At 43.3% G+C, this 26,384-nt stretch overlaps 3 protein-coding genes across 9 annotated transcripts in view; 2 read left to right on the forward strand and 1 right to left on the reverse strand.

Moving 5' to 3' along the window:
* Positions 1-276: 276 nt before the first annotated feature.
* Positions 277-2,043, reverse strand: LOC310871290 (deubiquitinating protein VCPIP1-like; the record flags this gene model as incomplete). The annotated part of the gene is made up of 1 exon (XM_083782775.1): positions 277-2,043. One exon carries the CDS (start codon positions 2,041-2,043, stop codon positions 277-279), a length of 1,767 nt encoding a protein of 588 aa, XP_083638901.1.
* A 3,518-nt stretch (positions 2,044-5,561) lies between these two features.
* LOC310870127 (centrosome and spindle pole-associated protein 1-like) overlaps positions 5,562-26,384 on the forward strand; it is a 30,807-nt gene continuing 9,984 nt past the window's right edge. For 2 of the 7 annotated variants that reach the window (XM_083781192.1, XM_083781191.1), the window contains exons 1-17: positions 5,562-5,703; positions 8,103-8,204; positions 8,938-8,992; positions 10,014-10,117; positions 10,510-10,572; positions 12,010-12,134; positions 14,798-14,892; positions 15,538-15,634; positions 15,769-15,826; positions 16,339-16,547; positions 17,254-17,432; positions 18,107-18,209; positions 19,102-19,201; positions 20,309-20,456; positions 21,049-21,171; positions 24,271-24,383; positions 24,591-24,740. In XM_083781192.1, the coding sequence (XP_083637318.1) occupies positions 5,671-5,703; positions 8,103-8,204; positions 8,938-8,992; positions 10,014-10,117; positions 10,510-10,572; positions 12,010-12,134; positions 14,798-14,892; positions 15,538-15,634; positions 15,769-15,826; positions 16,339-16,547; positions 17,254-17,432; positions 18,107-18,209; positions 19,102-19,201; positions 20,309-20,456; positions 21,049-21,171; positions 24,271-24,383; positions 24,591-24,740 (1,857 nt within the window). In that variant the 5' untranslated portion in view covers positions 5,562-5,670. The other 5 variants (XM_083781193.1, XM_083781197.1, XM_083781194.1 and 2 more) reach the window with 5 other exon arrangements.
* Positions 25,298-25,561, forward strand: LOC310870130 (dynein light chain 1, cytoplasmic-like; the record flags this gene model as incomplete). The annotated part of the gene is made up of 1 exon (XM_083781200.1): positions 25,298-25,561. The coding sequence occupies one exon, from the start codon at positions 25,298-25,300 to the stop codon at positions 25,559-25,561; it is 264 nt and encodes an 87-aa protein (XP_083637326.1).

The following is a 26,384-nucleotide window of genomic DNA, read 5'->3' on the forward strand; positions in this document are numbered from 1 at the left end:
GTTGGCCATGTTCCTTGTCCTTCTCCAAATATGGAGGGGTGGCAGCAACTTGAATCTGAGATGCTTCACAAAACGTGTGAATGAAATTCACACACAAAATTATACAAAAAAGAGAGAAACTTGAGGGATTTATACTTTCTTGGCCTACACTGAGAGCGTAGCCTACACAAGAAATCGGGCCCTGGTCTCATTTCAGAATATTTTTCATGATGGACAGAGGCCGTTGGATTCAACATCTGGGTTTTCCTCTCAAATATAGGAGCACTGATCAGAGTGCTATACGAGGCTATCAAATCCGGGTGTCAAACTATTAAGCCATGTTAATGTTTCCAAAAAGGAATCTTCGATGGGGTCCAGGTTTGTATTGGTGGTGATGAGGAGTATTTTGTTCACCACCCTCTGCACCAGGGTCTCGCTCCCAAATTCCCCCGGGAAGTGTTTGGTGACCAGCTCCGTGGCCACGTTGTACACGTTGCTGTTCAGCGACACATCCGTCTCATGCTGGAACCAGTACACATGGTCAATCACAGACCGCTCCGCCCACTCCAGGGTGATGGGGAACTTCTCGGGCGGGTTGTCGTACTCCTTCCCCTCCCAGTAGTATTTGAAACCGCACTTGCCCCCTTGCTTGCGTGTGTTGGTTTGATCCAAGTTGAAGTACGCCACCGAGCCGTTTGCATGGACTTTCCGGAGGAACGTACAACATTGGCACTTGACGCACTGGCGTAAGAACCGGGTGCTGTCGTCCAAGAGCAGGACATCTCTCTCCGGGTTATACTTACATACAAGTTCCTTTGTAACTACATATAGCATGCCTGGTTTCAGACAGCCAGATTGTGACTTGGCCATATTGTAGTACGTACCACCGGATGCAAGCTTCTCAGGTGAGACTGAGAATGTCTGTAACGCCAGGCATTTAATGCAGCGGTTGAGCCGGTGCTCTGAAACAATCCTCTGTACCTCCTCTATCACCTCCTCCGGTTTGACCTCGATCATACCAGTATATTTCTTCTGGTGGTGATATTCGGCCACCAGGGAAGGATGGATGCCGCCATGCTCATCCATGAACACCTCGTTCATGGCGTCGCCCAGGCGCATCAGGTAATTGTCCGGAAGGCTGCGGTCTCCACCGATTACACAGCTGCCGTCCTGCTCGAGCTGGATGTACTTCCCGATCAGCTCCTGGGGGACGCCCCAGGCTTTGGGCAGCAGGTCAGAAGGCAGTGTGGGCAGGACGGTGTTCTTGATACCCACCAGAGGGATGAAGTGGTTGCGACCCGAGCTGCTCCACGCAATGCTGATGGGCTTGTTGAATTTCCCGTCTTTCCCCTTGCAGCTGTCCTCGTCCAAAAGCCCCGGCAGGAATGTGGCAGAATAATCCCCAGAATTCTTCATCCCGCTGAGTGAGTCCAGCAGGATTATGGGCCGGTGGAGGACGTTGGCCAGGCCAAAGATGTGAATGTTTCTCAGTCCAAGAGGAATTCCGTCAGGGGGGGTGAAATTTGGGTCACACTCATTGATGATGTCTTCCCACTCGGCCACGTCGATGAAATCCTGGAACAGAGCCTTGTAGCGGTCCAGGTTCTGCTTGAAGTTGAGTTTGAGGTTCTCTCTGAGGGCGTGCCAGAACAGCTCTCTGCCCACCAGAGCCCGGGACACAGCGTGGACCAGACAGTGGCCGTCTCCGTCCACGTGGACCGGGATGAGACACTCCGTGTTGCGGTTGGCTTTCTTGATCTCCTCCAGGGTGTCATGGAGGTAGACGAGGGACCCAGAGCGGTCCTTGCCATAACCCACAGTGGACACATGGTCCGGTTCAATGAGAAAGGCCCTGTCTCCCAGCAGAGAACAGTCGAACATCTCACCTCGATTCATGTCCCTCAGCAGCTTTGCCTTGCCACCTTTGTCCATGCCGTAGCGGGTCAGGACCGGAGACAGGAGCTTACATTGGTAGTTGGAAAGACCCATCACCGTCACCAGCTCTTTCCTTTTCTTGGGGGGAGGCTGCAGGGGTAGGATGACTGCCGCCAGCCCCGCTCCCATTAAGTTGAATAAAGACATTCAAGCCAACCAGGACGTCCAATATGGCACAGAATAGATCATTTATCAGTTTATTTATTTCTATTCTTGAGGGGATATGTTATTATTGTATAATAATAATAACAAATTATTACATGGATATACTGGGAAAAAAAACTTCTTAAATCTAGTTAACTGGGAACTTAAGAGTCTGAAGTTACAAAGCAACCTTTGAAAATCTTCGTGTCCTTGCTGTTTTACATTAAACCCCCTCTCACTCCTCATGGCTTTTTAAACTGAAGCTGAGTCTCGAATCATGCATCATCAAAGGATGCCATCAGTATGATGTCATCAGTGTGATGTCAATCCTGACCAAACATGGAGTTCCTCCCATGACTCCATACCCCCTCAGATACTTGGATCAGAAATATATACTCTGTGGCTTTCGCACCACCAAATCCACCCTAGTGCATTCGAGAGAGGGAGAGGGAAGCCCATGCACTTACTCCTACGGGCCTAAAGTCAACCAAAATAGCTCCCACGCAGACCGAAAGTTGTGGCTTTTCTGGATTGAAACAGATTCATATTTAAAAATCACACCTGTGTGAAGCTATTGGGGCGCTCTAATCATCGTACATCATCATCAAGAATGGTGGTCCCTTATTGGGTTCCCACCGACATACATATGCCGATTTGCTCAGAAACATATGACGTGAATTCTTCATTCATTGTCAATGGCATTTAATGTTTGTGTTCAGACAACAAAAACATTAAACACTATAGCTGTTTATAGGAGGGGCTAGCACCCCTCAAAAATGGACAAAAGTGACATGGAGGAGGAAGGTAATGAAAATCACACTTGTGTGAAGAGGGGTGCTCTTATCATCAGCTGAGCACATTCCGTGCCGAACAGACAGACAGACAGACAGACAGACAGACAAAGCTGTGTATAGAGGCCCTGTTGCGAAGGCTTTTACTTAATGCTCCATATATGGGGATAACCTATAGTCCCATATACAGTATGGAGACAACGTTGATATCCAGCGCTGACATCAGATTAATGTAGAAACTCCAAAGATGGATATACACAGTGGTGATATCATCGTGACACTAGACTTCTACGCATCATAAGGCAGATCCCAGCCTCTAAACCTCAGATACCAAGCAACGCACGTGGTATCTCCAACGATCCCAAATCCTCAGAATCTACAGCACTTAAGCAAGATACAAGATCAAGAACATGTCAACACATACGAACCAAGGTGTCTGGCTTTACTACCCAGATACCCTGAATAGCTTCTATTACCTTTGGCACGAGTCGTCTAGATGAGACAGAATATCTGGCTAATGGCTAAGCAACTCGTAGAGGTTTCTACATCCCGTTTCTACAAGTTCATATCGAACGCCACTGTATACGCCATATATAGCCATCATCACAAATGTGATGAGGCTATGGCCGAATTTAGCCCAAGGAGTGTTTTTCATGCGAAACTAATGCTTGGAATGGATTCAGAATCATATAGGTCATGTGACCAAAAGGTTATTCGATTTCTTAGATTTCAGAAATTCATAAAAAATACATTTTGAAGAAAAATTCAAAATAAAGGGTGTGCATGATGTAGGAATTACTGACAAATAATTTAAACAATAATTTTGTTGAAGAGGTCATGTGACCAAAAAGTTATTACATTTCTTAGATTTCAGAAATTCATAAAAAATAAATTTTGAAGAAAAAATTCAAAATAAAGGGTGTGCATCATGTAGGCATGACTGACAGACAATATGAACAATGATTTTGTTGAAGAGGTCATGTGCAAAAAGTTATTCGATTTCTTAATTTCAGAAATTCATAAAAAATACATTTTGAAGAAAAAATCAAAATAAAGGGTGTGCATGATGTAGGAATTACTGACAAATAATTTAAACAATGATTTTGTTGAAGAGGTCATGTGACCAAAAAGTTATTCGATTTCTTAGATTTCAGAAATTCATAAAAAATACATTGATAGGAAGAAAATTCAAAATAAAGGGTGTGCATGATGTAGGCATGGCCAATGAACATTGTGATGTGTTTTGGTGTGTCCAGGTAGTTTTGTCTAGGAGATATTGAATTTTCTTTTAAATTGCAATCTGTAATTTATTGACGGTCCCTAACATTTTCGAATATCCAACTGGGTGGATATAAAACCTGAAACCAACTTCACCGCGGTAGACCACCGACATTTTACTTAGGCATATCTCGCTCATTTCTTATGCGATTTTTAATTTTTAAAAATCACCATAATCCTTGGGAACTCTACTTTCAATTGGTGTTGTCAGCCAAGACTGTATTGTCTAATTTGTCTTCCAATCTAACGATATAGTCACATTACGCACAGAGGCTGCATGCGTCTTCCTGTGCTGTCATTACGAGAGAGAGAGAGAGAGAGAGAGAGAGCGCATAGATAGGCTATATTAAAGGCCTGTAGATATAATTGCTTGCATGCGCTGAGAGAGAGAGAGATGCGCTCCAAATTTACCATACCGTACATACCATTCCGTGTACATCTGTACAACTTGTAGGCTACATCTGTTATTTTTGCGCATGTGAACCACGCTGCCATTACATTTGCGCTGCGCAATGCGCCTCGACATATGCGTCTACTATTAAAATCAGACTGTCAGCTGTCATATCAATAGTGATCCCCGTAAAAAATACATGCTTTTACAACTAATTATTAATGCAGCCTCACAACTGCCGACGGCTATTTTGGCTATCGTCCTGTAGCCTATTATTCCTCTATAAAGTCCGAATGCATTCGCACCAGTAACGAACCGCACCGTGGTTCGTTTGGAAGCGAACCGAGTCCGGCCTTTTTTAGAGGACCATGGTTCGTTTCTTTGATCCGCACCAGAGTTCGGATGCACGTTCACACCAACCGAACCAAAGGGGTAAAGGACCAACCAAACATGTCCGGTGTGAAAGTCCCTTTCTTTGTGTCGAATCTGTTGCACATGGTTTGTTGAGCTCCCTCTGGTGTTATGGGTGTGGTGTGGACTTTCGTTTTTCGTATTTAGACAGGTAGGCTACATGGGTGATATATATTGGTGCTGTATCGAATCTTGTGGCCATTCCAGTCTGTCAAAATGGGCAGGGGTGAGGTGGGTTCGAGAAGAGAGGCCAAGTAGTAACCATGACCAGCTTGTTTTAGAAAGTTTGGAGCCTTGTCTAAAGGGCCTTTGAGGTGTTGTGGTACCATGGTGCATGCAGTCATTTAAACCTTGTACTAGGGATCTCTCGGATCGGGCTACATCTGTGCAACATTTTGCGCTTTTAGACGAATTAGAGCGAAACTCAGTGAACTATGGTCTAGATTAGACTCTAGATTAGAATTTCGAATGCCTTGAAATATCATCCGGAGCAGCAGGTGTCGGTAGTGACTCGAGCCATAACGTTGGATGCCAACCATCCTGAATGAATATTGAATGCACGAAGAAGAAGCACAACCCAAACAACATCATCAGTTCAAACAGGGCGACAGCAACAGTTCTTAGCTAAACATGCTAAATTTAAGCAAAACAAATAAAAAAAATATATAAATATACTAAGCTAAATGTACCAATCGTAGTGTTCCATGTTTAATTTAATTGCGTCCAGAGCAACAGTAGTATATGTGCTGTTTGAAGCTATATAGCGGGCTAACGGTAAGTTGACAGAGTTGTCACTGTTAATGAATGGATGCTAACATGATGCTAACTTCACAGCAGAGCTAATGTCAAGTGAAATGAGCTTATACATTTAATTCGTGAATACATCTCATGAGTCATGAGGGTGAGGGTGGCCGGAAAAAAAACGAACAGATATTTTTAGACTTGCTCTTAAATTTAGTACAATACCAGGGAGTTTATAAGTGACCGTCAACCACAACTCCTTAAATAATGAAATCTAAGATTCTATTTTCAATATAAGTGATAGACAGATCTATAGCGGCCTAAGATTTAGACTCTCGTAGATGTATTTGTCTATTTAGAGTGACTCTTAGGCTAAGACAGATCACCTGTGAAGTGTAATAGTGTGCTATTAACCGTACAGATGATTTGGAATGTGTTTCTGTGTGCTCAGAGTGAGATGACAATAAAACATAAATACATTAGCCATAGAATGGCTGTGATATTACATAGGCCTACAGTTCATGTAATATAAACAATCCCATGCTCTCTTATTGAGCGGGCTCATCGCAGTGGTGGCATAAAAGGTGTATCTCTGTGTGTTTACACAATAATGCATTTGTGTGACTTGGGAGCAGTTGTCCGTATAGTTTCATATCCATTGGAAAGTTGTTTTGTAAAATGTCTCCACTTTTCCACTAGCTACTGATCAAAACTGCCCCCACCCTAGGGACTTTTAAATACATGCAAAGTTAAAGGGAATGTATTTTGTTAATTCTAAATCCCTACGTAAAGTGTCTGTCATTTGGATGACTTTACACGTATGGTCCCGTCCCATCTCTCCCACGCTAAATGGAATACAGACATACGTACATACGTTCGGGAACGGCCGTGCTGCGCTTTATTGATGGGGGTTAGATGTTTCAAAAGAAGCATATAGGAGCTATAGGAGACAACGGTTGTGTCACTTGTGTGTGTGGAGACCAGGGGAATCCAAGTGCTTAAAACAGAGCATTGTGATGGCTCTCGAGTCTCGACGGGTGTTGATCCGATGTGATTTCTGCCCAGTGCTCTGAATGTCAAAGTGAATAAATTCAATCAAGTGAAGGATCAACAGTGAAGAATTTCAATCAAGCGAAGGATTAATGTAAAATTGTGTCGCTATGAACGCTTGGCCGCCACAAGCCAGTTGTCCCTGTGGTAACTTTTGTGCTGTTGTGACTGACTGACAGTGTGACCGAGTTCTTGTTTTCCTAGTCTAGTCTTCTTATTGTCTTGTCTTATGTTTTTCTCTTTCTTCTCTTGTTCATCGGACTGTGCCCCGGGCCAGTGTAACAAGGAGGGGTGCACTACAAATCCCTAACCTAACCTAACATTGACTACATTGTATACACACACACACACACACACACACACACACACACACACACACACACACACACACACACACACACACACACACACACACACTTACCCACTTTCAATTTCAATCTTTTTCTTCTCTTCTGCCACAACTTTCACATGGATATGAAACTGTATGACGATAGATGACCCCAAATCACAGTAAATCATTCTTGGGTGAGTACACACACAGCAGCACTACAAGTTACAATGCCACGGCGATGACTCCCTAACTGGAGGGCACGAGTGTGTTAAAAAGATCATGTTGATCAGAAGTGTTTTGTGTTGGGGCACGGTGGCACAGTCGTTAGGGCTGTCGCCTCACAGCTAGAAAGTCCTGGGTTCGATTCCCACTGGGGACACTGTGGGCGCTGGGGGTGTGTTCTCTCCTCTGCATCATCAGTGCCCATACCCGTGGCGGGGTTGGCGAAAGAGCATTTCTGTGTGGAGTTTGCATGTTCTCCCCATGTCCTCTAGGGCAGGGTTTCTCAACCTGTGTGTCGCGACCCCTCGGGGGCTCGCCAAATTATTTTGGGGGGTCCCCAAATTTGACATAGTACACATAGTATATACTTTCTCTAATATTAAGGTTATTTTTGCAGTCAGTTTGTATTGGTGATTGGGAGGGGGGCGGGGGTCGTGAGACATGGCCAAAGCATTTCCGGGGGTCCCCGCCAAAAACGTTGAGACCCCCTGCTCTAGGGTAGGTACCCTCAAAAAAAACATGCAGTAATCCTGGTCTCTAAACTACCTCCCCCTGGCCAGCTGGGGTGCCTGATGGAGGGGAAAGGAACTGGTCGGTATAACGTGTTCCTTCCACGCGCTACATCCGGCCGGGGAAACTCCCCCCGTCAGGTGAAAAGAAGCAGCTTGGACTCCTCATGCATAGAAGGAAGCATGAGGTCAGTCCGCTGCCCCTCCAGGTTGGCAGAGGAAGTGTAGCGCCCAGGATTACATTAGATAATTGACACTGGGTGAAAAAATGGGTTGCAAAATCGTGGGATAAATTATAAAAGATTTGTGTTGTGTTCCAGATGGACGAGGATCTAGAGCATTTCATCAGAGATCAGAAGATGAAGTTGGCTCAGGAGAGAGTCAGCATGCAACAGCAAGACCCTCCGTACATGGAGATGAGGGTACTGACTTCACCTCCTTCTCAGTTCTCACCTTAAATAACTGACTCCCACTTTATTTATTATATTATATATTATATATTTATGTATTAGACCACTGTTTCCCAAACAGTGGGTCGGGACTCATTTGTGGGGTCCCCCCCCCCCATAAATAAAAACAAAATAAAAGAATTCACTGATTTCTTTTTCAGAAAATCCAAAAATGGAAGAAATTCCATAAATTATAAAATAAATGCTTGAGAAGTAGTGAAAATAGCCGATCTACAAGCTCACAAGGCGGTGCGAAGCGTAGCGTTGTGGATCAGCTATTTTCACTAGTTTGGGTCCCGGTCAAACAGCTAATTTCTGTTTTGATTCTTGAGCTAAAAAAAAATGGGAACCACTGCATTAGACCACAGATGCCCCGTTTGATACCTTTTTTGTTTGTTTTTCTCTATCTCAATACCATCCTAAAATGTTAATGTTCTCACTTTATTTTATTTAGACGGGACACCCCCCCCCCCTCACATTACATTAAAAAACAGAATAAATACAAAAACAGAGGTACAAAACGGGTACAAAAGGTGCAAAGTATATCTACTCTATTTATTCTAAGACTACTTGGCTCATATGTTAATAGCATGAAAATAGCAGCGTTTTGGAGGGCAATATATATTTGTAATGCATACTAAAGTGAGTTGTGTATAATGTGCAGTATAAGTATAGTTATACAAACTTGTTTTTGTGTGTGAGATAGAGAGGTCATGAACCCACCATGAAAGAGAACATTCCTCCTCCAGCACAGCAAAAAGGTAATAAACACGGTTTAATAGTGCATAGCAGTGGGCTTGGTTTCTTGGACTTACTGAAAAATCGGCCAAACATTTTTCCCATAGAGATTTACAAAAATATTGATATAAATTATTTTAAGCCTAGAATCAAGCCATCCAGGATCCTGGTAATTCATGACCATAACACCAGAAAAATGAAAACCGCTACACAAAGGGTATTTTTTAAATGTAGTGATTCACCAGGATGGCTTGATTCTAGGCTTAAAATAATTGATACTGATATTTTTGTAAATCTCTGGGAAAAATGAATGGTTGATTTTTCAGTGGGTCCAGAAAACCACGCCCACTGCTATGCTCTATATGTCAATGTTGTCAATATGCCAATATTTATATGAATGATGTCAGTTGTCACTATTGTGTTTGGCAAATTGTATTCATTTTAGCATTCTTTGTTTTATGTATTTGTAAAGTTTTAAATGTTGGCTCCATAGACATTGTGGCAGCATAGTAATAGTATAGTTAAAAAGGACATAATATTAATAAGAAAAAATAATCACTAATGTTCATTTCTGTCTACTCACCCTCTCTGTCTCAGAGAAGGGCTGTGAACAGTTCAGGAACCTGCCTATTAGTGACACCATCGGTAGGCAGGTTTGGTAACTTCAAACAAGATTTCAAAGTGTAATGTGACCCTGGTAGGATGTGTAAATTACGTCATACTTCGATGCTCTATACTGTAGCTTCTATTTCAGCATGCTAACTTTCCAGGAAGAAGAAATTTTGCTTGGAAATTGGAATCCCCATCGATTGATGTCACTGGCTGACTGGTAGGCATGTTTCTGAACTGTCCTCAGCCCACGATGAGACACTGGAGTGAGTAGACAGAAATGGTGCCTTCGTATAATGAACATTAGTGAGGAGGAGCAAGGTTGAAAATGAATGAGGCGCTCCTTAAGTATACGTACATCTATCTAACATCTAATTAGGCCTGTCACAAAAGCGTGTTGCGTGAACAGTCTAAAGAACTGTGTGTGTTGTCCAGATAACGGCAGCAACGTGAGTCTCCCTCTGGGAGTAGAGTATGACCAGAAGAAACAGAGATTGCAACATGAGCTCAGGATGGACTACAGACGGCACATGGCCCAGGTAATACATACATGTTTGTGAATCTGTTTCAGCATTGTTTAACCCAGCCGTTCTCAAACCTTCTCGCATGTCACATTGTGAGCTTGTAGAACAGCTATTTTTGGTGAATGTTTCCCCCACACAGAATAGGGATTCTATGGGTTGTATGACTAGGCTGCATTTATTATTTGTCACTTAACCATTATTTTATATTTTGGCTACCGGTATTACAAAATCATGCCGCGCTACGACCTTTTAGATCTGCTAATTTTTAGATATTTTAATTTGAACTCTTTTAATGTGTATTCTTTTAAAGCAAACAGTTTAACTCAAATATTTGCTTCCTGGGACAAAGTATTTTAAGATACAGAATCGGCCTCAGATCTTAAACCAAAACACTTGTTGAATTGCAGAGGATCAACATTGATCCTGCAGGGGGAGCCAGTCTCACACTGGGCCAGAGAGCAGAGGTCAAGGTAGGATAAATTAATAACTAAAGTACATTTACTTAAGTACTCTACTTAAGTATCATTTTGAGGTATTTGTACTTTACTTGAGTATTTCCAAATTCCAATACTTTTACTTCTACTCCACTACATCTCAGAGGGAAATATTACTACTTTTACTTTTACTCCACTACAATTATTTGTTCATTTGAAAACTTGTGAAACAGATCTTAGCTGTTCTTCATTAGGTAGGTAGGTAGGTACTTTAATCATTCCGGAGGTGAAATTAACGTGTTACAGCAACTCTCATGGAGACATGCGTATTGAACAAATTAATATACTGAACTCTTCAGACCCACAAGAGATCTTATTAGTAAACGATACGACATGATACGTTGCTGTGTAGATTGTTTTGGTCATAGCCCTAGTAGATGGTCACAGCCCTAGTCCACCCCAACCAGAAATGCCCAGCAGTAGCAGGCTAGCAGTACCCCAGGCCCAGACCATGTTTTATCGTGGCAAATTGGTTCAGATTCCATTACCTCGGGTCGTGAGTGCGTTTGTCATACCCGAGTGGATCTGTGAAGAGAAGACCCGTATTCGACGCTGCTAATTAGGAGAGAAACACATGAATGTTGTGTGACTTGTGTGATGATTTAGGCTGACCTAGGATCAGATTATAGCAGCGCAAAATAAAGTAAAAATGGTTGAGCTGTGCTTGCATACCAGGCTGACAGTTGGCTGAGTTCAGCGACTTGTAGTGTGACTGTGATCATGAGTATCTTCTTCATCCAGGTGAAAATGGAAAGTAATTTCCGGTTATTGTAGACTGCTGTGTAGCTGCTAGATTTCATTAACTTGTAACCTTGGCGAGTAATAGATCGAATACCAGTAATTTTGGGGGTGATATCGTCATATAACATCAACCAGCAATAGAATCGTGTAGAAAACATAATTGTATTTTATTTATTTATAAGGCCTTGTGTGGTAAGCTTCCTTTATACCTATCCTCGATTTTAGATCCAAAAGTCACTGGACATTCAATGATTCAACACGTTCACAGGCACAGAAATGCCATTCCACGTGTAACAGTGAACAGGGAAAGACTGCCTTCATTTACTATGCTAGTCCACACAAATGGAACAAACGTCAGGACTCTCTGAAACTGGTTCGATTGGTCTCCATAGAGACATTTAGGGTGCTTCTTGAGGACACACTGCATAGTGACTGCACCCGTTTCATGTAACACAACATTTATTTGCATCTGTGACGTTGCACTGTGGTTCAAATGTTTATTGTTTTTTCCATTATATGTATTGTGCTTTTATCTGATCAGGGCATCCTTGAAAAAGAGGGCTTTCTCTCAATCTCAACGGGCTTCCCTGAATAAATAAAGGGAAAAAGAAAGAAATAAAGAAACACAATAGAAACAAACACAATATAATTACGTGATAAACACTCCTCCAGGAGATGTCCCCTCGCCCCCCCTCCAGACGAGACGCCTCCACCCTGACGGAGAGACCAGAGGAAGATGAGGAGGAGGAGGAGCTGTGGAGAGACAGGAGAGCTCACAGACCTCAACGCTCCACAAGGTAGAGGATAAACATCCCTACGCTCCTATAGAGGATAGTTTATGGTTTGGGCAATTAATTGCATTTATTTTATAACTATAAATGCACCAAGTCTCTGTGTGTACGTCTGTAATCCACGTAATTCGAGAACCGTTCGCCCCACCGTCTTCAAATTCAACACACGTTCCACCCCACCACGGGGTGCAGTGCCCGGTATCGAATTGGTCGGAAACCCCGGTTGTCCAGAACCGCCCCAAAAGAACTCCATATATTGTATGGGCATAAAAGGGACACAGACATAATATCTTGATGGGGCATGCGTTTCCAACTTGCATCGTTCCAAGTAGGCCAGTGCCCAACGGGCATCGCTGTAGAGGCTCCAACGGGCACCGGGCACCGCTGTAGAGGCTCCAACGGGCACCGCTGTAGAGGCTCCAACGGGCACCGCTGTAGAGGCTCCAACGGGCACCGCTGTAGAGGCTCCAACGGGCACCGCTGTAGAGGCTCCACCGGGCACCGCTGTAGAGGCTCCAACGGGCACCGGGCACCGCTGTAGAGGCTCCAACGGGCACCGCTGTAGAGGCTCCAACGGGCACCGCTGTAGAGGCTCCAACGGGCACCGGGCACCGCTGTAGAGGCTCCAACGGGCACCGGGCACCGCTGTAGAGGCTCCAACGGGCACCGCTGTAGAGGCTCCAACGGGCACCGCTGTAGAGGCTCCAACGGGCACCGCTGTAGAGGCTCCAACGGGCACCGCTGTAGAGGCTCCAACGGGCACCGCTGTAGAGGCTCCAACGGGCACCGCTGTAGAGGCTCCAACGGGCACCGGGCACCGCTGTAGAGGCTCCAACGGGCACCGGGCACCGCTGTAGAGGCTCCAACGGGCACCGCTGTAGAGGCTCCAACGGGCACCGCTGTAGAGGCTCCAACGGGCACCGCTGTAGAGGCTCCAACGGGCATCGCTGTAGAGGCTCCAACGGGCACCGGGCACCGCTGTAGAGGCTCCAACGGGCACCGCTGTAGAGGCTCCAACGGGCACCGCTGTAGAGGCTCCAACGGGCACCGCTGTAGAGGCTCCACCGGGCACCGCTGTAGAGGCTCCAACGGGCACCGCTCTAGTAGACTAAATTGATTGGATTAACCCATTAACTCATATCCCGATAAGGATGTGTTTTAGGTGCTTTTCATGAAAGCCCAGAGCTCCAAGGATGTGTTTTATGTGTTTTAAATTTTCAATTAATTCAGAAAGAGTTTGCTCTATACTACTACCTGCGATCAGCATCTCTGTTGCTAGGAGATCAAACGGAAATGGTTGGTCCATCACTTATTGACTTCAATGGTAGCTGAAATCTTAAAACCCTTATATCTCGGATTATTTTCCCAGATTGCGTGTATGATCAAAACGTTGATGTTCACGGCTCATAAGAAAAGTGTCACTGGTCGCGATTACAAATCGCGGCCAGAGAATCCTTTAGCTATTCGCTAACTTCCGGTTGAAGACCAGGGCTATTTTTGCCCCTTGAATAAGGCACAGGTCTTGAAAGGACATTATGGCAGTTCACTTTGGCTATTCAAAAATGGCAGATCTTCAAGTTCATCGCATGGCACAAAGCAAGCTTGTGGTGAGCTTGTAGATCTGCTATTTTTGAAAAATCCTGAGTGTGTGTGTGTGTGTGCGTGTGCGCGTGAAGCGAATATATTTTTATTAAAATCTTTGCTTCTGGGGGTTGCCAGCCAAATATGGGGTGAAAAAGTATTAACAATGACATAGAAACATCCGTTTTTCAGAAAACTGTTAGGATATAGAAGAGTCGACCTCATGGGGTTATCCACTGCTTCTCTCATAAAACGCGTTCTATGGAAACAACTTCTAAATACACAACTATCTGCTTCATGGAGCTAGGCCAATTATTACATAATCGCCTAATCACAATCATTTTAGATAATCGCAATTATTTTTGCAAAATCGTTTCCATTTTTCAAAAATAACAGATCTACAAGCTTACAGACATGTAAGCAATGTAGATCAACAATTTCCTCTATTTTGTAATTTATTAAAAAAAAATGTTTCCTAAAGCCTAAAAGGCTTCATAATTTTTTGTTGACAATTAAACGTCAACTTAAATGTTTAATCGTGACAGACCTACCTGGACCTAGAACACAGATGGACTGCAACAACAACACACAATGAAAACCTATGATAAACACAACACACCTTCAATGATCACACAGCGTGTGCAGAGGAACATCTAATTGAGCAATATTACACAAGAGAGTGTGGGTTAACGTGATTATTGCCACGACAGGGATGCAGTCAGGAACGAGACGAAGTGGAGTTCCGCAAGCATCACTGAAGTGGCAATAATCACATTAAACCACACCCTCGAGTGTAATATTGCAATTATACAACAGTTACCCTTAAAACTAAGAAAATCGCTGAAAGAATATATTTTTTTAATGACAGATGTAGCCACTACGACCACAAATGTCCCAAGAAACTAGCTAGCCTAGCAACCGAGTTTGCTAGCGCTCTGGGAGAACAGAGCAGCTGAATTCTTTGTTTTGAAGGTGGTGAATGTTGCTGGTTTACCCCACGGCTAGAAGTCTGTTTCAACCAATCAGATTGCTTCCTCGAAACAACCAGTGGTATAATGAACTTTATCTCTTCTCTCTTCTCCCATCAGAGATCATCCTGAAGTGGGCGGGGCCAAAGCAGGAAGGAGATCCAGCGCGTTGACCAATAAGGACGAGGCAGAGTTCACCACTGGACTTTTGATTGGTTAGACATTAAATAAATCCTCAAATCCTATTATGCGTACTTATACTTGTACAATGATCAATATTATACAAACATACATAACCATGTAGAGGTGGTGTGCACACGTGTGTGTGTGTGTGTGTGTGTGCCCATGCGTGCCCTCTCCAACAGTGTTTGTGCAAAAGAGTGTGATCTTCCATATATGTGACCAGATTTGACTGAGAGCCTGCCATCGTGCAAACTTTTCCCCAGAGGAGATTTTTTTTATCCAAAATGAGTTAATAGCACAGGCAGACACTTCACATACTAGACAACTAGAGCATGTCTGAAATAAGTGTCAGAGCTGAAATCGACATGTAAATATGAAATAAAGGCTTAAACATGTAGCTAGGTGTAATGTTAGAGACCACAGAAGTGAACCTTTCAAGCCTGTTTTCTCAACTTGCTGTTTTCTGCAAGACATTACTCTATAAGCCATATATCCAAAACTGGTGGGCCAAACTGAACAACCAATATGTCAATTTGAAGCTATGATCACTGCATTTATGACGAAATAAAAACGAAATTGAAGTATGGTAATCGATTTACCATAATTGATTATCAAAATAAGTGTGTGTGTGTGTGTGTGTGTGTGTGTGTGTGTGTGTGTGTGCGCACACTATGCAGGCAGGAATGAGACAGACTCAGCGGTTCAAAGAAGGAAGGATCGATACAGAATGGAGCTACAGGAACAGATCGCTGAGCAACGCAGGAACAGAAAGAGGTGCACATTACGTAAATTTAAGCGACGTGTGTCGCATTGTCCAACAGATGCATCTCACATAACTCTGGGTCAATTACATGTTGATGGTATGTGTGTGTGTGTGTGTGTGTGTGTGTGTGTGTGACTGTGTGTAGGGAGAAGGATTTGGAGTTGAGAGTAGCAGCTACCGGAGCCACGGACCCTGAGAAATTGGTGAGACTATGACAACAGCCTTGTGTGTGTGTGTGTGTGTGTGTGTGTAAGGGCATATGTCGACCCCACCCGCTCACCTCCGCCCCTCCTGGTGCTGTGGCCATATTGGATCCTAAACACAATATAAGCAAAGGGAGAAGGGCGGGGCCGAGAAAGGCCCTTATTATTTGGGATCTTTAGTTACTACTAACTAACTAATCTACTTTGTAGATTTCTGTCAGGTGAAACCTGGCTAATGACAGCTCATGAAATGTAAGCGACCTAGTCATCAATGGAGCGAGCTAGTCATCAATGGGAGTCCCACCCCATGCTGCCTAAGCCAATGGGAGTCTGACCCCATACTCTGAAACGCAGCCTAAGCCAATGGGAGTCTGACCCCACTAGTCGCTACTACACCACCAGCCACCGGACGTATGCTACGTATATAGCGTAACGCAGTAGAACACACCACTGGCTGGAAGGAACCCCAACCCCTAAACCTAACCCCCCTAAATGTCTAATTTCCTCTCCAGCCGGACAGGATCAAACAGTTTGGTCTGAGCAGGTGGAGAATCCAGCGCTCTTTGGACCCTGCATCTCCACAACAGCGAGAACCCACCCCCCCTGACCAGCTCCGCCCACCTGGACAGCTCCGCCCACCTGAACAGCCACGCCCCGCCTTCCAGTCGCCATTGCTGGACTGTGTCTGCTGTGAACGCTGTCCTCACTCACACACACCCAGGTAACACACACACACACACACACACACACACACACACGTGCGCCCATGTGCGGCTGGATCTGGATTTTATATCATAGGGATGGGACGACATGACAATTTCACGTCACGATTATTGTGGCCAAAATAATTGCAATTGACGATGTTATCGTGATAATCAAAATATGCCCATTTTGACCTGAGATCAGATTCTAAAAATGTCTTCTACTTCTACGACAGTTTTCTGAAAAAGCTATTTTTCTATGTCAGTCTTTCTTCGATTTTTCTAAAATAGCAGACCTACAAGCTCGTAGCGCGCTACTCGGTGGCGCGCTATGAGCTTGTAGATCTGCTATTTTTCAATAGCTAAAGCATGACATAATTCCAACACCAAAAGGGGTTCCCACCCAAAATGGGTTAAAACTCCTGAAGTGCCACTTTTGTTAACCACTTGGCACTCTAGCCTTCATATTCTGGGGGGAATATTAGCCAAAAATAGCAGATTAGAGAAATAGCTCACAACTAAATTCTGTTCAGTGTCTGTACTCGTGATCTGTATCCTGAAGTATTTGTTGAGTTTTCCAAGTTTGTCCATCTACTAAGGTTTGTGTTCAAGAATTTATTGTTAAATGTGTGTTAAATGTGTGTGTGTGTGTGTGTGTGTGTGTGTGTGTGTGTGTGTGTGTGTGTGTGTGTGTGTGTGTGTGTGGCTGTGTGCGTGCATGCGTAGACTCCAGCCCTTGGTCCCCCATCCCCCCTCCAGTGTCCCAGACAGCTACAGGAGTGTGTATGAAGGTCCGTACCACCATCACCAACAGTATTACAACACCACCTACAGACCACCAGCCGACTACCACAGAATCCCACCGGACCACCACAGACCACCACCAGACCTCAGCCTTCTCTACTGTAAGAAGCATTTTAATGTTCTATATTGTAGTTGTTCTCAAATGTTTTAATTTGAGAGAATTCAAATGGAACTGACAGTATTCAAACCATATCCAAATGAATACTGTCAGTTATACTGTAGACCTGTAAAGGGTCCATTTTGGACCCCACTCAAGCAACCCTGAGGGTCCCTGTCCTGGAGTGGACCCCACTTTGAGGCCCTGACACAATTAGGGTCGGTTAAAATCCTTTTAACGATTCCAGTTCCTTAACGACTCCCTCTTAACGGTCTGATTCCTTAACGATTCCCTTCAGCGATTCTATGTAATTCCTATATAATATATACCTCACTGGTTTTTAAAGTGAGGTACAGGGACCCTCTGGGTTTCTTGAGGTAGTTCCAAATAGCCATTTAAGCCTGTAACTCTGAGAGCGTACACATGGAACCGTATGGGTTCTCTCTCTGATTGAATGAAATTGTTATCCTGACCTGAAAATGTATTTTCTGTTTACTAATGAGTTTTAGAGACTGTTACTGAACAAACACTCTATAGCAATTTAAAATTTAAAATATCCTTTCATTCTTTAAAATAAGAGTCCGGTTTGCAGCTTTAATATAAGTAGAATTGAATTGTGAATTGTGTGTGTACTTTTCATTATTACCTATGTATGTGTTGCTGTGTGTTGTAATGTAGATGGTCAGCTGCCCGTGTCATACCTGACGGTACCATCAGGGGGAGGTGTGTCCAGCCAGCTGGGTCACCACAGCCCTCTCAGCCATCATGAGCCCTCAGTACGGTAGGTATGAACCAGAAAAGAGCACTTATTATGCCAGGGTGGTCTGCCTAGCCAGGGCTGTGTACCGTAAGTTATTATCTCTGCCAGGGTGGGCTGCCTAGCCAGGGCTGTGTAAGTTGGACAATTACAATTTAGGAAGCTGGGAGTGGGATAGAATTTCTACACCATACGGGGGACCTTTAGCCTTTGTGACTCCCTTTATAGCATGAAAGCAGATTTGGAGGTGGAAAACCTGTAAGAGTAATAACAAAACGTGTGTTGGAGAGATATGGAGAGTTGCCTCATGATCCAAGGAATCACATGGAGTGGTTCCGGTAAGAGATACAAAGATTCTCCTTTGTCTCTCCTACCAGGACCACTGCTTCTCATCAACAAAAACAAAGAAATGTCCATGAATTCAAGTCTCCATTTAATGGGGTGAGTAGTCGATAAAAAATAAGTCATTTTGGGGTTGAACTAAAACGAAAGGAAGCAGCAAATAAAAAAAAATGAACACTCATCTTTACTTTCTCTAATAACAACCTAAAACATGAACCTTGCTTGAAAAAATAACTAAAGTTGTCCTTTAATTCAAATATCACTCCTTTTTTTGTTTTGTTGTGATAATCCTCCCTACTATATACAGTAGTGAGCTGACCATAAACAAACCTTAGGTTTCGTTTTTGGCTAGGTGGCCCAGCCTTCATCCAATCAGGATAGAGAGGGGCCTTCCACCAATCATGATCGAACGGAGTGATGTGTGTGCTGTTGGCCTGTCACTTGTCCCCCCACTGTAGTGCGTGCATGTGCACATCTTGTTACCGGGGCGGACTGGGGGGTTTTACAAATCACCCAAATCACTGAATGCTCCTTTAATATAATATAATGTTATATTTTGTGCATTTTTTTATAGTGTTGACAGTGTTACAGAACCAGTACTTCATGCATTTCCTTCAGAGAACAAATCGTCCATAACCTCTGCGATCTCTTATAAGGACGCTCTGAAACAACAGGTACAGTAGGATCACACACACACACACACACACACACACACACACACACACACACACACACACACACACGTGGCGTACTGTACTGGTCAGCTCCCAGTATAACAGCATTAGACTGTGGTTGTACTGGTCAGCTCCCAGTATAACAGCATTAGACTGTGCTTGTACTGGTCAGCTCCCAGTATAACAGCATTAGACTGTGCTTGTACTGGTCAGCTCCCAGTACAACAGCATTAGACTGTGCTTGTACTGGTCAGCTCCCAGTCCAACAGCATTAGACTGTGCTTGTACTGGTCAGCTCCCAGTACAACAGCATTAGACTGTGCTTGTACTGGTCAGCTCCCAGTACAACAGCATTAGACTGTGCTTGTACTGGTCAGCTCCCAGTACAACAGTAAATGCTTGAAGGTTTGGAGACTGAATGACTGCATCTTGGTATTTGTTGTATTGACAGGAAGCGTCCAACAGAGGCAGCAGTGAGCTTTGTACACAGGTAACATCAGTGTATGGATCCTGATACCCAATAAGAACCCAATAAGAACCCAATAATACAGTGAATAGAACCTTAGTTGGTAGGACCACAGTAGAGAGACCCCTGCTGGCAGTTTGTCACATCTTTTTTCTTTTTCCTTGTGTTACGTAGTGGTTTTAGTGAAGTTTGCATTCTTTTAAATCTACTTGTTCTCAAAGTGGGCTCCAGGCGGGGCCCTCAGGGTTCCTGGACGGCATTCCAAATGGACCCTTTACAGGTCTGTAACTTGTGTACAAATGGAACCAAATGGAGCCACAAGAGTCCATTTGGTTCCATTTGTACAATCTTTCTCTCTCTCTGTCTCTCTCTCTCTCTCAGGTTAAAGTTAAAGTCCTACTAGTTGTCATATAAAGTACATTGCTGTATGCGAGATTTGTTCTCCGCATTTGACCCATCTCTTGGAGCGGTGAACGGCAGCCGTGCCGTGCGCTCTGGAATCATTTTGTAGTTGATCTAACCCTTGATGCTGAGTGCCAAGCAGGGAGGCACTGGTGTTAAGAAGCTCAGCTTCTTAATAATAATGTGTCATACAGAACGTGCGTTGCTATTATTAATAATGATGTGGTTACTTACTCCAGATAGAGGAGCGTGCGGAGAGGAGGCGTAAGGAGAAGGAGCAGGCGGACCGCTACGACGCTCAGCTGGAGCTGGACATGAGGAGACATGAGCCGTGGGGACGAGGTGGAGGAGGGGCTCCACTACGAGACAGCACCGGAAACCTGATCAGTAAGGACACACTGTACTACTGTATATTAAACCTGATCAGTAAGGACACACTGTACTACTGTATATTAAACCTGATCAGTAAGGACACACTGTACTACTGTATATTAAACCTGATCAGTAAGGACACACTGTACTACTGTATATTAAACCTGATCAGTAAGGACACACTGACTGTACTACTGTATATTAAACCTGATCAGTAAGGACACACTGTACTACTGTATATTAAACCTGATCAGTAAGGACACACTGTACTACTGTATATTAAACCTGATCAGTAAGGACACACTGTACTACTGTATATTAAACCTGATCAGTAAGGACACACTGTACTACTGTATATTAAACCTGATCAGTAAGGACACACTGTACTACTGTATATTAAACCTGATCAGTAAGGACACACTGTACTACTGTATATTAAACCTGATCAGTAAGGACACACTGTACTACTGTATATTAAGTGTGTGTGTGTGTGTGTGTGTGTGTGTGTGTGTGTGTGTGTGTGTGTGTGTGTGTGTGTGTGTGTGTGTGTGTGTGTGTGTGTGTGTGTGTGTGTGTGTGTGTGTGTGTGTGTGTGTGTGATGTGCAGCTGATCTAAAAAAGATGCACAGGTTGAATGAGGAGGCCTACAGTAAACCAGAGCACTACAGTACCAGACCCAGCAGAACGGCAAGAGAAGAACCACGTATTGATCCCAATGACAGAGTGTCAGGTACTGTACCACACTACTATACTATATACACTATAGAGCAGGGGTCTTCAACCTCTTTCAGGGCAAGGACCCCATTAGCTGAGAGAGAGATATAGCAGGGACTGGGTAGCACGGGTCCACCCGGAACCGAATGCCCGAGAGCCGAACCGAGCCGTTTCAGGCCCAAAATATTGACTTGTCCCTCGGGGATGGCCGGATTAATTCCAAATTGCCACGGGTCTCGTTCGGGGCGTCTGAAATTCAGTTACCCGAAAGGACCCGTGAGGATCTGAGCTTTAAATATATATATATTACATCCTTCAACTTTAAAAATAGGTTTAAAAATACATATTGTCTGTTGAAGATGAGGGCTGGGTTAGTTAGTTCCCCTTCGGCACAAGATGAGATTTTTGCCTAATGCTCCCCATCACACAAAGATTTTGCGGACGCCCTGTAGTTACTCTGAGGAACACCTATTGAAGAACCCTGTTATAATGATACATATACACTCTGAGCCCATGTTATCTTACCGTTCATTTAGCTGTTAGCGCCACAGAAAGAATGACTCGTCTCTCCTAATCCAGGGCGCTCTCCGTGGTTCTGAACTGATCGATATACTGGCGCTTCATTTCTGCTCCTCATCCGTCTCTCCCGCAAAATATGAACGCTTTTTGGATATTATATCGTATAAATTAAAACGATAGCAATGTAAGCTAGCACTGTAAAGCACACTTATTTAGCGGATTGTTTCCGGGTCGTGGGTTTCAGAGTAAAAGCGGCCATATCTTTCCGGCACCCCAGAGCTCCTATTTTGAAGGACTTCCGGCACATAATGGTCTGTAGTTATTAGGCTATATATTTAGAACAGCGAGGACATAGGTACATACCAATAGTACCTCTATACTCCTCTATACTACCTCTATAGCAACGAGTATCACAATATAGAGCTATTTAACTTATTTTTCCCAATAATAATAATAATAATAATAATAAATCACGTATACAACCTTTAATTCCTCTTGTTTGCATTGCATCGGTGTGTACCGTATAGGTTTTTCTCATGTGTGTTAATCATTGTGTTTTGCGTGTACTTTTACTATTAGGTTTTACTCGTGTTTTATCGTATTGTGTGTATGTAGGTTTAACTCGTGTTTTATCGTATTGTGTGTATGTAGGTTTAACTCGTGTTTTATTGTATTGTGTGTATGTAGGTTTAACTCATGTTTTATTGTATTGTGTGTATGTAGGTTTAACTCGTGTTTTATTGTATTGTGTGTATGTAGGTTTAACTCGTGTTTTATTGTATTGTGTGTATGTAGGTTTAACTCGTGTTTTATCGTATTGTGTGTATGTAGGTTTAACTCGTGTTTTATCGTATTGTGTGTATGTAGGTTTAACTCGTGTTTTATTGTATTGTGTGTATGTAGGTTTAACTCGTGTTTTATTGTATTGTGTGTATGTAGGTTTAACTCGTGTTTTATTGTATTGTGTGTATGTAGGTTTAACTCGTGTTTTATTGTATTGTGTGTATGTAGGTTTAACTCGTGTTTTATTGTATTGTGTGTATGTAGGTTTAACTCGTGTTTTATTGTATTGTGTGTATGTAGGTTTAACTCGTGTTTTATTGTATTGTGTGTATGTAGGTTTAACTCGTGTTTTATTGTATTGTGTGTATGTAGGTTTAACTCGTGTTTTATTGTATTGTGTGTATGTAGGTTTAACTCGTGTTTTATTGTATTGTGTGTATGTAGGTTTAACTCGTGTTTTATCGTATTGTGTGTATGTAGGTTTAACTCGTGTTTTATCGTATTGTGTGTATGTAGGTTTAACTCGTGTTTTATCGTATTGTGTGTATGTAGGTTTAACTCGTGTTTTATTGTATTGTGTGTATGTAGGTTTAACTCGTGTTTTATTGTATTGTGTGTATGTAGGTTTAACTCGTGTTTTATTGTATTGTGTGTATGTAGGTTTAACTCGTGTTTTATTGTATTGTGTGTATGTAGGTTTAACTCGTGTTTTATTGTATTGTGTGTATGTAGGTTTAACTCGTGTTTTATTGTATTGTGTGTATGTAGGTTTAACTCGTGTTTTATTGTATTGTGTGTATGTAGGTTTAACTCGTGTTTTATTGTATTGTGTGTATGTAGGTTTAACTCGTGTTTTATTGTATTGTGTGTATGTAGGTTTAACTCGTGTTTTATTGTATTGTGTGTATGTAGGTTTAACTCGTGTTTTATTGTATTGTGTGTATGTAGGTTTAACTCGTGTTTTATTGTATTGTGTGTATGTAGGTTTAACTCGTGTTTTATTGTATTGTGTGTATGTAGGTTTAACTCGTGTTTTATTGTATTGTGTGTATGTAGGTTTAACTCGTGTTTTATCGTATTGTGTGTATGTAGGTTTAACTCGTGTTTTATCTTATTGTGTGTACTGTAGGTTTAACTCGTGTTTTATTGTATTGTGTGTATGTAGGTTTAACTCGTGTTTTATTGTATTGTGTGTATGTAGGTTTAACTCGTGTTTTATTGTATTGTGTGTATGTAGGTTTAACTCGTGTTTTATCGTATTGTGTGTATGTAGGTTTAACTCATGTTTTATTGTATTGTGTGTATGTAGGTTTAACTCGTGTTTTATTGTATTGTGTGTATGTAGGTTTAACTCGTGTTTTATTGTATTGTGTGTATGTAGGTTTTACTCGTGTTTTATCGTATTGTGTGTATGTAGGTTTAACTCGTGTTTTATTGTATTGTGTGTATGTAGGTTTAACTCGTGTTTTATTGTATTGTGTGTACTGTAGGTTTAACTCGTGTTTTATTGTATTGTGTGTATGTAGGTTTAACTCGTGTTTATTGTATTGTGTGTATGTAGGTTTAACTCGTGTTTTATCGTATTGTGTGTATGTAGGTTTAACTCGTGTTTTATCGTATTGTGTGTATGTAGGTTTAACTCGTGTTTTATCGTATTGTGTGTATGTAGGTTTAACTCGTGTTTTATTGTATTGTGTGTATGTAGGTTTAACTCGTGTTTTATTGTATTGTGTGTATGTAGGTTTAACTCGTGTTTTATTGTATTGTGTGTATGTAGGTTTAACTCATGTTTTATTGTATTGTGTGTATGTAGGTTTTGCCCATGTCCAGATGCCTCAGTATGGTCGTGGTAACGTGTTCCCCAGTGCGCCCACCGCGCAGCATGTACAAGAACAGGATAGCTACAAGACCTACCTCAAGCAGCAGGTACTGGCTCAAATTCCACCTCAAACTACAGTAGTGTTCATTTCATTGACTAAAACCACGGTGAAAAATGTTCGTCGACTACCTTTAAGGCAGCAAATGAAACCAGAACGAAAATGTAAGGGAGGGACTAGTGGAGTCTCCCCAGGAAACCCTGTTTGTATTTTGCTGTATGTATTAGGTCATGATGTGTTGGGGGTTGTTGTACAGATGGAGGAGAAGCGTCTGCAGGTGTCAGAGGAGCGAGAGCGAGCCCGGCTGGAGGAGGAGAAGGAGGAGCGGAGGTTGGAGGAGCAGAGGGCTCGCATCCAGGAGGAGTACCTGGAGGAGCAGGAGAAGAAGAGACGCAAGGAGATGGAGGTGTGTGTGTGTGTGTGTGTGTGTGTGTGTGTGTGGGTGTGTGCGACTGTGCGTGCGTGCGTGCGCACAGACATACTGTACATAATGTATGACTTGTGTTACAGGGACATGGTAGATTATGGTACATGTCCCAAGCAATGGTAGCAAACTATGTAAAACCTTAATATTTAGCATAGCTTTCAGCTGGCAAGTGCCCTCAGATTTATGTGGATCCTGTAACATTAAAAAAGATAGCGAGCAGATAAGCACACCTGTGCAAATCGGCCCCGTTAGACCGACACGACCCAGGTTTGTATTTCGTGTTACGTCAGTCCAGAGCCCATATAAGCTTATATTAAATCGTTAGACGCCAAGAGTCATCGATAGACAGCCATAGAGGCCGTGAAAGAAAGGCGATAATACAGAGCGACAACATTCTACAAGAGAGACAACATTCTACAGCGGTTACCACGCCCAACCTTTACCTCTGGGCCACTTTGTGGGTATTGTCGCTTAGAGAGGAATCATCTCTCTTTAAAAAGTAGACAAGAGGGAGATCAACAAGGAGAGTCGGCGTCATGTGTGACAGAAAGGCGGTCATCAAGAACGCCCACATGTCGGAGGACATGCAGCAGGACGCCGTGGAGTGTGCCACACAGGCGCTGGAGAAGTACAGCGTGGAGAAGGACATCGCCGAGCACATCAAGAAGGAGTTCGACAAGAAGTACAATCCCACCTGGCACTGCATCGTCGGGACCAACTTCGGCAGCTACGTGACACGTGAGATGATGATCTATTTTTACCTGGGCCAGGTCGCCATTCTGCTGTTCAAGATCGGATGAGAGGTTCTCAACCGGAGGTTCTCCGGTTTGATGTGTTTTAGGCCACAGACCCTCCATTTCATACAGCCTACGTCTCTGGGACCACAATATACACTGTACAATCCTCAGCGTTTAACCGAGACTGTGCAAATGGACCCATAGGGGTCCATCCATTTGTATACTGTCACTAGCCTCGGGGAACGCAGGCGTTTTGTTTTCAAAACAAAAAAGCCTGGGCGACGGAGCCAGGAATTGTGGTATAGGAGTGGGAGTGGAGTGGGAGTGAACCTTGTATTTTGCTAACCAATAACATTGCAGAGGGGCGTCGGTCCAATTATGGAGACGTCATTGTTCTCTGCTGTGTTCTACCGAGGAGGAGAGGGATCCACCGGAAATTTTGAATCTGCCCCCTCTAGACCAGAAGTCACACTGGTAGGCTACACTGTCACTATCAGAGTTACCAGACGGGTGCATTTGAACCTCTAGTGGTCCCAGGACCCGAATCAGTGGGCTAAGGCAGCGAGGTTCCCAAAAGGTGCACAGAATCCAAAGGTACACATGGAACAATTCCAGGTGTGACAATCGTAGTTTAACCCTGGGGCATAGTTGGGTACGCATGCCCCCTCATTCATGCTGTAATCCAGGACAGGTGCAGTACCCTATCACAGACCTTAGAGGCCAGTCTATGCCATCAGCACTATGGCCACATATTGATGACATCAGGGATCTCCATAAAGGGGACACATACAGACAGACGGAGAGATCCAGAGATCTCCATATATGGCCCTACAGTAAAAGGCACACAGACAGACAAACGGATACAGAGATTTGCGGATTTATAGTG

This window comes from Protomyctophum parallelum (assembly GCF_964188405.1).
Source record: "Protomyctophum parallelum genome assembly, chromosome: 14".
NCBI classification, from domain to species: domain Eukaryota; kingdom Metazoa; phylum Chordata; class Actinopteri; order Myctophiformes; family Myctophidae; genus Protomyctophum; species Protomyctophum parallelum.